General features: G+C 49.5%; 1 protein-coding gene across 2 annotated transcripts in view; it reads left to right on the forward strand.

Moving 5' to 3' along the window:
* The first annotated feature begins 2,905 nt into the window (after nt 1-2,905).
* Bhlhe41 (basic helix-loop-helix family member e41) overlaps nt 2,906-15,243 on the forward strand; it is a 31,649-nt gene continuing 19,311 nt past the window's right edge. The window contains exons 1-5 of one of the 2 annotated variants that reach the window (XR_015047544.1): nt 2,906-3,249; nt 3,394-3,457; nt 3,771-3,878; nt 4,212-4,323; nt 4,718-5,742. Coding sequence is in view for 1 of the 2 variants with exons in the window: in XM_021165517.3 (XP_021021176.1) it covers nt 3,188-3,249; nt 3,394-3,457; nt 3,771-3,878; nt 4,212-4,323; nt 4,718-5,604 (1,233 nt within the window). In the remaining variant the exon portion in view is untranslated. Of the gene's footprint in view, nt 3,250-3,393; nt 3,458-3,770; nt 3,879-4,211; nt 4,324-4,717; nt 8,783-15,243 lie in introns of those variants that run through there. The other variant, XM_021165517.3, reaches the window with a different exon arrangement.

A 15,243-nucleotide genomic window follows, 5' to 3' on the forward strand; every position in this document is an offset into this window, starting at 1 on the left:
TGCTGTTAAACCACTGAACCATCTCTCCAACCCGAGGTCCCACTTTCTCTCTCTTCTTCCCCCATCTCTTGTGTGCCCCTACACACACTCTCAGACTGGTAAACGGAGAAACGTCTGTGACTCGGCTCGTGTGCACTTAGACCTCACATGAACGAGCAGAGCTCACAGACTCCAGAGCGCACTGTCTGGCTGATCGTGGGACCTCTGACACATTCCATATCTCCTCTGAGGACACATCCTCTTCATTTGCAGAGGCACCAATAATAGCATTAGAACATTATAAGGTCGTGGGAAGCATTAGTGAAGTCATACTTGAGAAGCCCTCAGGATGGAGCCTGGTACTCTAATCCTAAACACTGTGTGGCTGTTAGCTATTGCTACAACTTTAATGCTGTCAAGGGGCATTTGGTGGCATCAAAGGATGACTGGTCCCCACAGGCAAGAGTATGGAACAGACATGGCAAGAGACTCAAGTTTAAGGCAGAGGATAGGCAGGAAGTGTCATAGGAAGAATGATTATGTGCAGCAGTTAGCAGGAAGAAACGGGGCGGGGGGGGGGAGGAAGAGGTAAAGAAAAGCCCAAAGGTGAGCCCAAGAGAAAGGAAGGCAGGAGAAAGAAGCAAGACTTGTGGTGGCAGTAGCTGGCCATTAAAGTCAGCTATGTGAGCAATAGCCAAGTATGATAACATACACCTTTAATTACAGCATTCTGGAAGCAGAGGCAGGCCAGTATCTTGAGTTCAAGGCCAGCTTTGTCTACACAGGGAGTCGCAAGCCCTGTCAAGGCTACACAGTGAGACCCCCATCTTTAAAATAATAATTTAAAAAACCCACCCGCAGTGTATATAAAAAATATAGATAAAATGGGCAAAAGACCAGTTTACACCTTGAGCTGGAATCAGAAGTATAAGAGATTACAGAAATGCTGGCTATAGAGTTAATAGTTTCGGTAAGACAGGTGGAGGGAGGTGAGGGGGCAGGGGAGCCAGGGAGGAGAAAATGTTATGAGGGAAGGCTGAAGGGCTACATACAGAGCCTTTTCAGAGTGCTGAGTTTATAAGTTCACCTCTGGCCCTCCCCTTGAGCCTCATGGTTCCTGTTCTACCCCTTCAATTCCCCACCATCCCCATTTGGCTTCAGCTAAAAGCTGGCCCCAGTTAGCCCAGGAGTTCCTCTAAGATGTTGGCCTGAGACTGGACAAGGCCAAGATGCAATGACCCAGGCTTATATATTCCTATCCCATAATTTTAAAAGGGGGATTGACCCTAAAGTATGTTTGGAGAGCACGAACTTTCAGAAATCCAGTAGACAGAGGGCTGTTATTGCTGCTATGTATTTTTATTTATTTTATTCACCTTAGCCTGCTGCTACCTAACCTGGCCAGTTAAGAACTAGAGGAAGCCAGGATGCTTTACTGTATTAATAAGCTGTTGAGAGCTCTAACTTGCCTCGGAATCAGAAAGATCAACCACTTATAGACAAGAGAGGGAGTAAGGGCTTAGGATAAAAATCCAAATCTGCATTTTAAAAAATCACTTTCACTATAATCATTAATTAATCGCCTGCTGCAAAACAAGCCCTGTCGTCCTACTCGAGGAACCAGGGAGGAACTCATCCCGGCAGCTCCGCCCAGGACTTGGGCTCCAGTGCGGCGCAGCAAGGCCGGGAGGAGGCTCCGCGGCACGTGACCCGCTCCAGCCGCCCTGGCCTGCGACCCAGATCCGTCCCCGGAACCCAAGCGCCTCTGCCCTGGCCCTGCTGCGCTCCAGTGCGCGTGCATTTGGGGCCCAGGTCCCTTCTCGGTTCTCGTGCCACTGGCGATAGCGAATGTCCGAGAGTGAACGTGATTGTCAATTCTGAGAAATCAGTGTAGGAGCAACCTGGGGTCTCCCTGCCCACGGGGATGGAATTCAGATTCTTATTTAGCCTGAGTTGTGGGGACACTGGGCACCTGGGGACGGCTGTCCCCAGCTGTGTGGACCGAGCTCCCGAGGACACGGGGTGCGCGCACGGCATCCCTGCGCGCTGATGTGGCAGCCGCCGCAGGTCGCATCACGTTGCCGGCCCTGTGCTGGTACCCGCTGGAGACAGGATTAAGGAGGGAGGCCGCGGAGGTGCCAGTAGTAAACGTGGGCTCGCCACACTCTCGGCGTGGCTTATCGCACGAGGGAGGCGGGAGGCAGCACAGTGTCTCGCAGGCTGGGGCGGGCAGGACCCGGACTGCGTGGCTTTCCCGCAACAGTCCTTGCGTGCCTCCTGCCCTGTGCCACCCTTCCCCCTCCCTGCGCTCCCCCGGGAGCACCCGAGGCCCCAAACGTCATCTGCCTCTGTGTGATTAGTGGCACCGCAATTCCGGCTGCTGCGGGAAGTTTAGGTGGCCCGGGGACACTGTTGCCAGAACCACTTGGTATGCGACATTCATAATCAGTGTCTACATTTTCACTGATCTTAAATCCGAGAAGCAAATTGCAAGTCACCCCCTTTTCAGGGTAGGTCTTCAGCCTGACCTAGAGGGTGTCTTTCTACCCGACCCTTCTTTCACCCCTGGCCAGTAAACAATGAACAAAATCTCCGAATTTTCCTTCCCCGCTCAAGTTTAGCCACCACGAATTCGCGTTCTTTCTCTGGCCCAAACCAACAGCAATTGGTGGGAAAGCCAAAGGCCACGTCCTCGGTTCTGCACCGAGATGCTGGACGAGCCGGGGGAGCCCCTCGTCCCGCCCCGCCCCCGCGCCCTGCAGCGCCTCGGGGAAGACGAACAGCTCGCCGGGTGGCCGCTCCTTCCAGGTGGCCCCAATCAGGTGTCCCCGCCCCCTCCCGGCCCCTCCTCCCCGCCCCCCTCCGGGCTGGACCGCGGATGGTACGTTCCGCACGTGAGCTGGGTGCTGGTCTGGCCGGCGACGCGCGTGCCCTGTGGCCAAACACTGCCCGGAGTGAGAGCAAACTACCAGCGCAGTGCGTGTGTGCGCGCGGGTGTGCGCGCGCGGGTGTGCGAGAGGGCGAGCGAGCCTGCGAGCGAGCGAGCACGGGGCGGAGGGGCGGCCAACTGCTTCACACTTTCAATACTGCACTGAAGAGGGAGAGCGAGACAGCCTGGAGACGCACACATCCCCCAAAATCTCTCCAGGCGACCGTCCCACAGATTACAGGACAGAAACCTCCAAATCGAAACGGACAGCCATTGAACATGGACGAAGGAATCCCTCATTTGCAAGAGAGACAGTTACTGGAACATAGGGATTTTATAGGGTAAGGTGTACGCACCATTGCGAATATCTGTCTAGGCATCGGTTTGGCTTTTTTTTTTTAGTCCCCTGCACAAAGTGATATGGAGCGGGTGAGGGCAGAGCCCCTCCCGGAATGGGGGCCTGATGCTGATTTCTGTTTTTGCAGACTGGACTATTCCTCTTTGTATATGTGTAAACCCAAAAGGAGCTTGAAGCGAGACGATACCAAGGTAAGTCTTAAGTTTCCCATAACCTGCCTGGATAGTTAATTAGGGCCATTGATTTCGCAAGGAAACTCTGCCCGCAAATATATTCCAGCCCTGAGCTTCCCTAACTGTGAATTTTAAGTGGCTTGCTGGATACTCCGGGGGATATTCAACACCGCACCTGAATTTAAATTGCATTTTAGAAGTCTAGAGAAGAGAGTTCTGGGCATTAGTTCATTACATAGTGTGTTTGGGGGTTGGGGTGGGAGGGTTCTATCCAGTAAGTGAATGAATGTTTAGCTCACTGCTGTATCTTTTCTCTGGCTCGTGTATGAAGGATACCTACAAGTTACCGCACAGATTAATAGAAAAGAAGAGACGAGACCGAATTAATGAATGCATTGCTCAGCTGAAAGATTTACTGCCCGAACATCTGAAATTGACAGTAAGATGCACATTTTCATTCTCCTGATGGACTCCGGGGTGTATTTACCTGATAAAATTCCCAGAGATAGGATAATAAATGTAAATATTAAGAGGCCTGCCTTCTAACTTGTGCTGTAACTAAGAGTTTCCCAGAGACTCAGAACAGGGGCTCCGGGCTAATGGCAGAGATCATTGAGGACCTGACTGTGGGGAGCTGAGCAGCGCTTCCTTCCCAGTGGGGTGTGTGTGTGTGTGCGCCTGTCTTAAGTTGCTGGGCTGCGTGGAAGGCCAATCAAATAAAAATGCGTGTTTTAAAGTAACCCCTGTCCCCCTCTTTGTCGCACCACTGCAGACACTGGGGCATTTGGAGAAAGCAGTAGTCTTGGAATTAACTTTAAAGCACTTGAAAGCGCTAACAGCCTTAACTGAGCAGCAGCACCAGAAGATAATTGCTTTACAGAATGGTAAGTGGGTCTGAGGAAGCCAGCCTGCCCTGATACAAAAGGGGGTAACGCTGGGGGCGCAACGCTAGGACTCCCCCCGCTGCGTCCTGCTCCTGGTGAACGTCGCCTCTTTCCTTTTGGTGGCAAGTACCCAGAGCATCCCAAAGGCTTTCCGCAGAGCTGGAGGAGCCCCGTTTTTATTTAAAGTGGCGGCTGCACCTCTTCAGTTGGGTTTTTCAGCCAGGAAGAGAGCGCCTCACCGCGCCACCCCCTCCTCTCTCGGCAGTCTGCGGATTATATCGCTGGAATGCCCAGGAAAAGCCGAGCTCTCTGTAGGCAGCGCAGGGCCCACGTGATGAGCAGATGTCTTAACGCCGCGGTTTTTCTTCTCGCCTCCCTCCCCCGTGCACCCTAGGGGAGCGCTCTCTGAAATCGCCGGTCCAGGCCGACTTGGATGCGTTCCACTCGGGGTTTCAAACCTGCGCCAAAGAAGTCTTGCAATACCTCGCGCGCTTTGAGAGCTGGACACCCAGGGAGCCGCGCTGCGCACAGCTCGTCAGCCACCTGCACGCCGTGGCCACCCAGCTCCTGACGCCACAGGTGCCCTCGGGCAGGGGCTCTGGGCGCGCGCCCTGCAGCGCGGGGGCTGCGGCCGCCTCGGGTCCCGAGCGCGTCGCCCGCTGCGTGCCCGTCATCCAGCGGACTCAGCCCGGCACGGAGCCGGAACACGACACGGACACCGACAGCGGCTACGGAGGCGAGGCGGAGCAGGGCCGCGCGGCCGTCAAGCAGGAGCCACCCGGGGACCCGTCGCCTGCGCCCAAGAGGCCGAAGCTGGAGGCGCGCGGCGCGCTCCTGGGCCCGGAGCCCGCGCTGCTCGGCTCGCTCGTGGCGCTGGGCGGGGGCGCGCCCTTCGCGCAGCCCGCTGCCGCGCCCTTCTGCCTGCCCTTCTATCTGCTGTCGCCGTCCGCCGCCGCCTACGTACAGCCCTGGCTAGACAAGAGCGGCCTGGACAAGTATCTGTACCCCGCGGCGGCCGCGCCCTTTCCGCTGCTGTATCCCGGCATCCCAGCAGCGGCCGCCGCTGCTGCTGCCGCCGCTTTCCCTTGCTTGTCGTCCGTGCTGTCGCCACCCCCGGAGAAGGCAGGCGCGACCGCCGGTGCCCCGTTCCTGGCGCACGAGGTGGCGCCCCCGGGGCCGCTGCGCCCCCAGCACGCGCATAGCCGCACCCACCTGCCGCGCGCTGTGAACCCGGAGAGCTCTCAGGAAGATGCCACGCAGCCGGCCAAGGACGCCCCCTGAACCCAGCATTCCTTCCAGAACAGGGCAGGGGGCTCCCGAGGAGTCGCCGGGTTTCCAAGTTCAAACGTCCCCTAAAGCGTACCAGGGAGGAAGAGTAAGCGATGCTCGACAGGCTTAGGACAAAAGCAGGTGTTTTGTGTATGTTTGGAGTTCCTGTTTTGTCCTTCTCACCCTTTTGCCACCCCACCCTGTACCCTTTCACACCCCCTCCCCCGTCCCTGCTGTCAAGGAGTCTCCCTGAGAAATGATTATCTTCTATTACCCTCCTTACCTTTAGTTCTCATTCCCACTTTCCAAATACAGACCCTGGTTCAGGAGTCTGTTGGGTGGGAGAGCCATGTGGAATGACTTAGAGTGCCTGGTACGAGACTGGACCCAAGCCTGGAACAGTAGCTGTGTCTCCCAACTGTCCCCTTAGGAGGTGGTCCATTACCTGAGAGTCTCTGAGAGTTAAATTTACATGGCAGTATTTTGTATTGTTCATCTTTTTTGGAAGGTACCTATTTTCAAAGAAGTGAGGATGCTTGTTGCCCGGTTGTGAAGTGGCTGGAGTGGTGTCTTTATACCTTGCACCTGTTGGGAGAAATTGAGAGTTGGGCCATCTTGAGGCACTGTGGTGGGAGCTGGAAGAGGGAGGTTGGAGCCCGTGGCGCCTTTGCTCGCACTTTATTGACAAATTGACCTCAAACCCTTTGTTCCATGTCTCAGCTCACACGTATATGTCATAGGTTATATATTTGTGTTTCTGATCCCTCATTATTTTATCCATCATGGTCCCAAATTTTTGTAACATTACTTTTTTTTTTTGAGGGGGGGGCATGGATGTTAAAGTGCTCTGGGCTGGGAAAAGACAAGTCCAAACAGATTGATTGTTGAATTCTTAGATGACAGAAGTGGAGAGAGGGGCTTGCAGTCCCTTGTGATGGGAAGTGCTGTGAACATAGAGAAGGCCTTGCCAGGCCTCTCAAGGCTGTATGTATTTTTTGGGAGACCAAAACCAGATACCAGATAATCAGGAAGAAAGCTTTTTAAAATCAGGCATAAACCAAGACCTTGTCTAGATATTTTTAGTTTGTTGCCAAGGTAGCACTGAGAAATCTCACTTGAATGTTACATAAGGGGTGAGACGCAATAGTGAAGAAAGTTATCTGGGTCTGTGAGTGTTCGGTCCGTTTGCTGCTGCTGTTGCTACTGTTTGCCTCAAACGCTGTGTTTAAACAACGTTAAAACTTCTTAGCCTACCAAGGCGGCTGTATGTACATAGCTGTTAATACTCCCAATTAATGATGTCTGACATGCTATTTTTGTAGGGAGAAGATACCTGCTAATGATATTTTGAGTTAAAATATCTTTTGGGGCGGACTTGGTGAAATGTTTGCACTTTGGTTACAATGCTTTTACTGCTTGGTGCAAGCTTACGCTGTCTTAAATTATTAAACAAATAAAAATATTATCTGCAAGAAAAACCAGCTGGTTTAGACAAATTTAGTATGTAAAGATAAGCTAGAAACTATCTTTATATTCTAGTATTTTCAGCACTCCATATTACCTAAATATTGCCACACTATTTTGTGATTTAAAAGTTCTTACTAAGGAATAAAATGTTTATATATGATATGCGATGGTCTAATAATTAAACGATACTGGGTACCCAATGAGTTTTCAGAGACTGCTGTGTACAAGGCCCTGAGCTCATCTGCGTACTCGGACGCTTTCCATTTGGTTTTGGTTTTAATATATTTAATCACTGGTTTCTCCAGGGAGACTCCTGGTTTGGGCCTTGGGTCCCCACTTCTCCCAGTCTATCTTAATGAAAACCACAGAAGGAGTAGTCTAGCACTCGCTGGGAGGTCGTTCACTGTAGACCCAGTTTGCTAATGTTTTTTTATGATTTACCTGGTTTGGGTCTGTGACCCCAGCTACCCTCTCTTGTGTGGTCTGGTGTTTCTCTTCCGCCCAGGTCTGAAACACACTAGGGGGAGGGATGTTTCATTCATGCAAATAGTTTGCCTTCTTAACTTTTACAAAGTAGCCCTGGTATTGGGAGTTTGCCTTGGAGTTTAGGAAACAATTTTAGGTTTTTGTCAAGCGTAAGATCATACCTGTGCTTGGAGACAAAGGGCTGTCCACTTTCTTTGGGTAGTGGTGTTGAACCCCTGACTTAAGGTGTGTGAGTGACAGTTTCTAAGATGTAGGGGAAGTACTCCCTCTGCTGACTGTGACAAGGCATGGTAAACCGGAAGCCACAGCTCATATCTGCTAGGTCAGTCCCCTCACAGAGGCACTGGCCAGAGCATGACCAGGCCCAGCATCTCCCTCTACTTGAGGACTTCAGCTTTCTGGGCCAAGGATGCTGGTTTTGATTGGATAAAGCTCCTGAAACTGAACAAACCAACCACGGGGGCAAAGGAAACAAAATTCAGCTAATGCTGTCAGCTAGAGGCTCTGTAGAGAGCCTTGATAATGTCAGTCACGAGAAAGATGGCTTGCCGTAAATTTAAAATTACATAAAAAACAGCATTATAAGTATTTTGAGCTACATTTTGTTGCCACTATTGTCACGACTGAAAGGAAGATGCAACAGTTGACATTTGCATGGTTTTGTAACATGTAATAGAAGCTTTCTTTTTTACTTTGGCCAGGTTTATAGGTTGCTTATTCAGTCTGAAGTTATAAATAGTAACATGATAAAATTACGAAGTTAGAGCAGAAAATAAAAATAGTATTTTCCGTATTACATCTCATGTGATCTCGTGTGTTTCTAGGGATGGTACGCAGGACTTTGGACAATCTGGGCCAGAGTGCTACCACTGGCCTGGGCCCTCAGCCTCTGGAAGCTATTATTTGAGTCATTGGTTGATTTTAATGAATTAGCAGCTGAGTCAGAACCCACTAAGGAGGTAGAAGATTTGAAACATCAGCTGAACTTAGTACACCATGTGATCTTCCAACTTAACAACTTTATAAACAAATCTTTATTCAATAATGCAGTTAGTATTCATTAATTTTGCATCGATAGACTTAGGAAACTTTATGTTGAATTTATACATATTCTCACTAACCAGCTAAGATTTACATTTTCAAGGTGTTGGAAACCACAGGTGTGAACCCTGGCATTGTAGTCCCGTGGTTGTGGAAGTCCTTTGACTTAATGCTAGTACTGGCTTAAGAGACCAGGAGATTTGTGATTCCTAGCCTGTGGTAAGTAGGACCTTAGCCTGGTCCTTTTCTGTCACTGGTCAGTCAAGTGTTTGTCCTCTCCATAGGAGGTGACTGCTTGAGACCTTGGGAAGACAGGGCTGGACAAACAGACCTTAAAGGCTTTTTATTTCAGGTAGGGATGGACAGAGTGATTTGAAGCCTCCTCATGTGAAAGAGGCAGTTTTTTTTTTTTTTTTTTTTTTTTTTTTTTTTTGGTCTCAGCAAGCACATCTCTTACTGAAAACTCTTTCCTTAATCCGTTGACCCTTTACACCAATGTATTAAGTCCCTCTACCAACTATTCTCTTGTTAATTTAAGCAAGTTCTAAATAGATTTACAATATGCTCACTCCTACCTCAAGTGCCAGCTTTTCATGAGTGAATTTGGTGGAGAACTGAGAGAAAAATCTCATTTTCTAGGGACGGGGAATTGCACTGCAAATGTGCTAGTCTCAGAGTTCTGTGCCTGCCTTAGAAGCGTATTTCTTGTACGATTGGAACAAACTCTAAAACAAATACAAAACTGTACTTTAAAAAGAGTTGGTATTTTAAAACTCTGAATCTTGAGACACTCCCATAAACGGCAGAAGCTTCTAGGTCAATGCTATTATTATTTTTTCTTTTCTTTGGGAAAAAAAAATAGTGGAAAGCACACTAAAGTTTATTGTATCTATCCTCTGGGGTGTTCTAGGAGCTGCGCTATGCATATGCAATGTTTCTAATGATCTAGGGATGGAAGCATCAGTGTAACGTGATGTGGTTTTGTGTGTGCAGGGTTTGCACTTGGGCCGGCCCGTTCGGAGCAGTTGTTAGATTATTTATACTGAGGTGGTTTCACAATGAAGCGCTGGCTGGCCTGGAACTCCTGTATAGACCACATGCCTCTCTCTGTCTTCTGAGTGTTGGGAGGAAGGGCACCGCCACACCTGGCTACATCTGTTTTTTCAGGGTTTCAGCCTCTTTCCCTAGCCAGTCTGCTAACTGTCACTTCTCAGTGGTCAGAGAGAGGCCTCCAACACATACCTGGTTTGGTGCCTGTTTACTGTGGGCACGGACAGAACCACACCCATTTTCACATGTGTCTAAAATGGGAGAAAATAGGTTCAGACAGAGGCCCCAAAGGCCCTGCTGTAAGCAAATCATGTACGCTTACATTCTCAGGGATGGTTTCTTCCGCAAACTATCTCTATTTTCTAAAACTTCTAGATTCTCAGCAGAGTTCCCCATCAGATTATTTGACATCTACAAGTGCTTTCCATTATTGTGTAAAAATAAAAGCCAGGTGCTAATGGTTTCCGAGGATAGCAGACAGTAAGAATAACATTCATATTCTCTCTCTCTCTCTCTCTCTCTCTCTCTCTCTCTCTCTCTCTCTAGAACTAAGACATTGGCTGGGTGCTTCTTTCTTTCAGGTCAGTGGGAACAGGGCGTTAGTGTTAAAGACTGGTGGAGCATTTCCATTCATGGGTGATCCTGGACCCTTTTTCTGGGTTGTAACACCTACATGATGGGTACAGGTCCAGCAAGAACATTCTGGAAGCTGTCTGGGTGGGTGCACCTGTGTATTCAGACACACTCATGGCAGAGGCTCTATGAAGGGGCTTCAGATCCACTTCACATAACCTTTTTCCTCTTGAGCCTACAGGTTCAAGCCAGTATGTGTGGGTGACCATGCATATATTTTGCTCTTACAGAAGAGGCTGTGGAAAGTGCGGGATTATGAAATATTAAACCTTGGGACCTCAGTGTCATAGGGGTTATAGAAGGATACTAAAATAAATGACACAGTGACGTAAGAGGTGACTGCAGTGGCGTGTGAGATGCTCAGACTCTCTGGACAGCAGCGTTTGCTGACCTCTGTGTGAGTCGGGCAGGCTTCGAGGAGTAACTGGGGTTTTGCAGAGTGGATAAGAGTTCATGAAAAGACTTCTGAGCCAGCCTGTCTCAAGCTACGCTTTCAGTTTCATGAGTAATATTAAACTTGAGGTCAGAGCGAGGATTTCCTAATTTCTCTGTCTCTTGAGACCTTTGACTGCCCTGCTGGCTCTTAGCCTCGCCATCTTCTGTGGGAATGGACCCTAGACTGGCGAGGTTCTGACCCTTCCCACTGCAATGGGAGATACAGTTGTATTGTTGTGTAATGATATTGTGGTACAGAAGGGAGACTGCCCCTCACCGTCGGGTCTGCCCTGCCCCCTGTGGGCATGTGTTCCAAGCAGACACAGCACAAACAAGCATACCCCGTTGTGACTTCTGTCTCTTCTGTGAAGGTGACCAGTTCTCACTCAGTGACAGAAGAGAAGACAGGCACTCTAAGGACTACTTTTTCAAACAAACAAAAACAAAAAACAAAAAACAAAAAAAACCAACCCATGAGCTGGAACTCTAAGAAATCAGTTCTGAAGTCCGTAACAGTCCTCCATTCTCTTGCCCCCTCACTTTGGGGCACCCAGAAATGTGCGCCTGAGGGTTTTCGAGTCTACACATGATCTGGCTCCTGTTTGTCCCCCTCTGCCCTTGCGGCCCTCACTCTGCTAAGAGCTTTCTGACTAAAGGGATCGGGAACTAAACAATTTAGAGCTGGGGAAAGGATTTGAGCCCGAGGGAAAGATAGGAAAGACATGACTTTTTGTTTTCTCGCTCTGTGTGTGTACGCGCGCATGTGCGCAGTGCCGCCAGAGGGCCAGAAAAGGGCACTGGATCCCCTGGAGCTGGAGTTATGGGTGGTTGTGAGCCACCCAGCCTGAGGGTTGGGAACTGAACCCCGTGTTAAGAGCACATATACCATTTGTATACCGTTGTGTAGCTGCTTGTTTTTTTGATGTTTGTTATCTTGTTATTCTAATGTAGGCTGGATTCAAACTCCCATGAGACTAAAGCTGCTGAACTACTTGGCTAAAATGTTAAACATGCCTACTCCTGTTACATACATCCTTTCAGCATAATATGTCTGTCTGTCGTCTGTCTGTCTTTGAGGTGACGAGGATTGAGCTCTGAGCCCGAGGTATCCTAGGCAAGCACTGGTCACTTACCAGCCCCCTGCAGTTTTTATATAGGGTATTTTGGGTGAACTTTAGCTGGGGTTTGATTTCCAGGCCCTTTCCATTCCAGGCCGATTTCCTTAGGAACAGACGTGGTCCTCATGCAGTCCCGTGATAAAAATCTACCTCCCGGTGTGGCTTCCCAGCGCCTCACAGGTCCCAACAGTAGTAGCTCTGCCTGAACCCCCCTCTCAGAGGCCTGGGTTGGTCTGTGCATCAGAAACCCTCCGAAACCAAGGCGTTACCCAGACTCCAGATACCTTAGGATAACTAGGGGTTGGGGGTGGAGGTGAGGGGCAGGGCTCCGTTTTCATGCCTGAACCATCTGGAGCAATACTATAAAGCAGCTGTGTAAACTTCACGTGACCTGACAGAGACACCTAATTGTACGAGCTCACACCCGTAGGTTCTCTGCAGACACACTGAGTATAATACCTCACTGCTGAGCGCTGGGTTTGCTCATTCATTGGAAAGCTGGTCAGAAAGAGCACAATGGTCTCAGCCTTTGGAGCAGCAAGGAGCTTGTCTGGGCAGGGAGACGCCTTCTCAGGTTGCCTAGCGACAAGGCTGGAGATGATGTCATCCCCCCGCCCCCCAGTCCCTCACCCGGGATTCTCAGTACAGCCGGCTCTGTGGGCCTTGAAAGGTCGCGTGCTTTCACACGTGTCACTGCGCACGCTGAGCCGCACGTGAGATGGGGGCGGGGTGGGGCCCAGTGCGCTTGCGCGGGCCTTAGGGACTCAGGCTTCTGCAGCTGATGACGCTGCAGTTTCTCAGCCTTCCTGGCTGGCGGAGCCTGGAGTAAATCCTGCAGCCTGGGCATCCCTTGAACCGGGCCTCACGTGCAGATTAGTAAAGCAGATTCCTCCTAATGATGGAGGTGGGGGTAAAATTAGTGCATTTTGACTGATGGGTAAAAACACTCGAGCTAAAGGAGGGGTTATTTTGTTTAAATTATAGAGTTATTTAACAGTCCCTCCAAGAAAAATTGTCTGCTCTCAGACTTTGGCCTTTTGAAGTGACCATATTCTTTGGTTGTATAACATTTTCTGCAACACATTTATAAATGCTCCAAAATGAATGAATTGGAGGTGTTAGGGGGAGGGTTAATGCGTTTTATATAACCCTCCCCAGGATGCTGCAAAGCTATTTTAACATCATCACCTCCTTGCAAATTAGGATTCAGTCATGTGATGGGAAATGATCTCAGGTAATAGTGCTATCTGAACAAGTCAGGTAGTGCTGTGGTCTGAAGGACACAAGATGGCCACCCTAGAGACAGACATTAGCAAAGCAGGGGGCTTGGAATTTGATTCTAATGACCTATATGCATGATTTTCTGTAGTTGAATTTGAACCCCCCACCCCTCTTAAGCTGCTGGCCTAAAATGGTTACTATGAAGTAGTAAAACCACAGAGGCTTTCTAACCTTGAGTCAGCAAACATGTTTAATTCCGGTGTCAGGCACAGTCCTGACCCATACAAACTTGATCCCTCCTGGTGTTGACAGCTGAGTCCCTCAGATTCCCCTGGCTTTGCCAATCAATTGCTATTTTTGCCAGTTAGTAGCCATGCCCTCTGTCTGTCTGCGATTTTTTTTAACCTGACTCTTAAGAAGACGACTAGCCGATGGTGCAGTCTGTCTAGCTACTCCATCCGTTCTCTGGCCCTGGCTGCCTTGTCTCCCCTCTGTCCTGCCTGCGCCTGAGGACATCTTCCCATAGAGTCTCCACTTGCCAGTTCTTTGGCCTGCCGCACACCTCTCTCACCAAAGCACATGCATTTAACATCTTCCCTGCCTTCTGTTTTTATTCAAATGCCACTCTGCCAGAACCTTTCTTAAGCTGCAGCAGACAACAACGGTAAACCAGCCCAAGAGGGACTTAAGCTTGCTTTTCTTCCTAGCTTGGATCACCCTGAACACGGCCTGTGTCTTTTATAAGTATGTATTGATCCCTATTCATAGTGTGTGGATGAATGAATGGACAGGCAACCATTTCAGTCGGATTGCTTCCAGAAACAACAGCACTAAACTCAAAACTCATTCAGTGTGAGGGATTAATTTCCCCTGCACTACCCTTTGCTTCCTTTCCTATGTGAAGCCATCAGCCTGCTGTGTTGCTCAATAATAAAGACACGGGGAAGTCAAGAAGTTAGGGAAGGAGTCAGAAGCCACCAGCATTCATACCTGCAAATGAAAGAGCCAGTGTGATAAAGAAAGTGAGAGGTTTCCTATAACTTTGGGTGTACATTAAAGCATTAAGAAACTTCATGTAGGTCCTTTGGATTCAGCTCAGTGGTAAAGCACTGGCCTTGTGTCCTGAAATGCAACGTATCCGTATCCTAGGTTTAATCCCAGCGCCTCAACTAAACCAGGACAAGAAGTAAAGTCACTTAGGCAAACAGCTCTTGGATACCAGAGGCAAGAGGGTTGTTGCAAGTTTGAGGTCCGCCTAAGCTACACAGAGCTCCCTGCTGGAGAGGGTTACAGAGTTAGGCCTTGTCTCAAAAAGAAGGGCAGGGTAGAGTTGGGGGGATAAAGGATGTGGTCGGAAGGAAGAGAGAGAAGAAAGCCTTCACACACAGCAACAGGATGCTTTGTGCTTAGTGCGTGTTCCTGCACCTGGGGAGGTCAGAGGAAAGTCACGGACTCAGTTCCTCTCCCATGCGGGTCCAGGAACAGACTCGGGTGCGCAGACTTGGTGGCAACCTCCCCAAGCCCCAACAGGCACAACCAACATCTGTTCCACCCTTTTCCAAACGATGTTTATGTGAAAACTCACCAAAAACTTAATGAAATTCTATGAAGTTGAAATTGAAAAGTTTGTCATCCCTGTTTACCTCTGAGGATACCTGTCACATTTAAGTAGAGGACAGGGTTCCTAAAAAGCTGTACCTCATTGCTCATGTGGACCCGATCCCTCATGGATTAGAGGGACCTGGATGTGACCTCTGGTAACATGCACAGCTGTAACCACTCTGATTGGCTGGCCAGGGGTTGCAACTTTTGCCCTCATTTATTGGTGGATCCCAGGACCTGCCACAAGGCCTGGCATTTGGCAGGTACTTAATGGAGGACTGTTGACAGCCAAACACTCCCTGTTCCCACAACCACTGTCCTTCAAACCCTTGTCATCCCTCACCTAGACTGTCTCGACTCTCCTGTGCCTTTCACCCAATCCTGCCAACCCAGTACAGCCAGCGTCATTAAATTCTAAAGAGAAGGATACATGAGGGACAGCTGGGGACTCCCTAGGGTATGAGGCCTTCCAGGTGTGTCTAACCTTTGACCTTGCAACACTGATGTCTACAGAGTTAGTGGTCACACACTGCACAATCAAGCCGTTTCTGAAAAATTGCCCAAAGCCCCTATAGTTCTGTGTTGAGCTGCACTCTGA

Source organism: Mus caroli, unplaced genomic scaffold (genome assembly GCF_978045245.1).
Source record: "Mus caroli unplaced genomic scaffold, Mus_caroli_1 scaffold_7, whole genome shotgun sequence".
Lineage (NCBI taxonomy): Eukaryota > Metazoa > Chordata > Mammalia > Rodentia > Muridae > Mus > Mus caroli.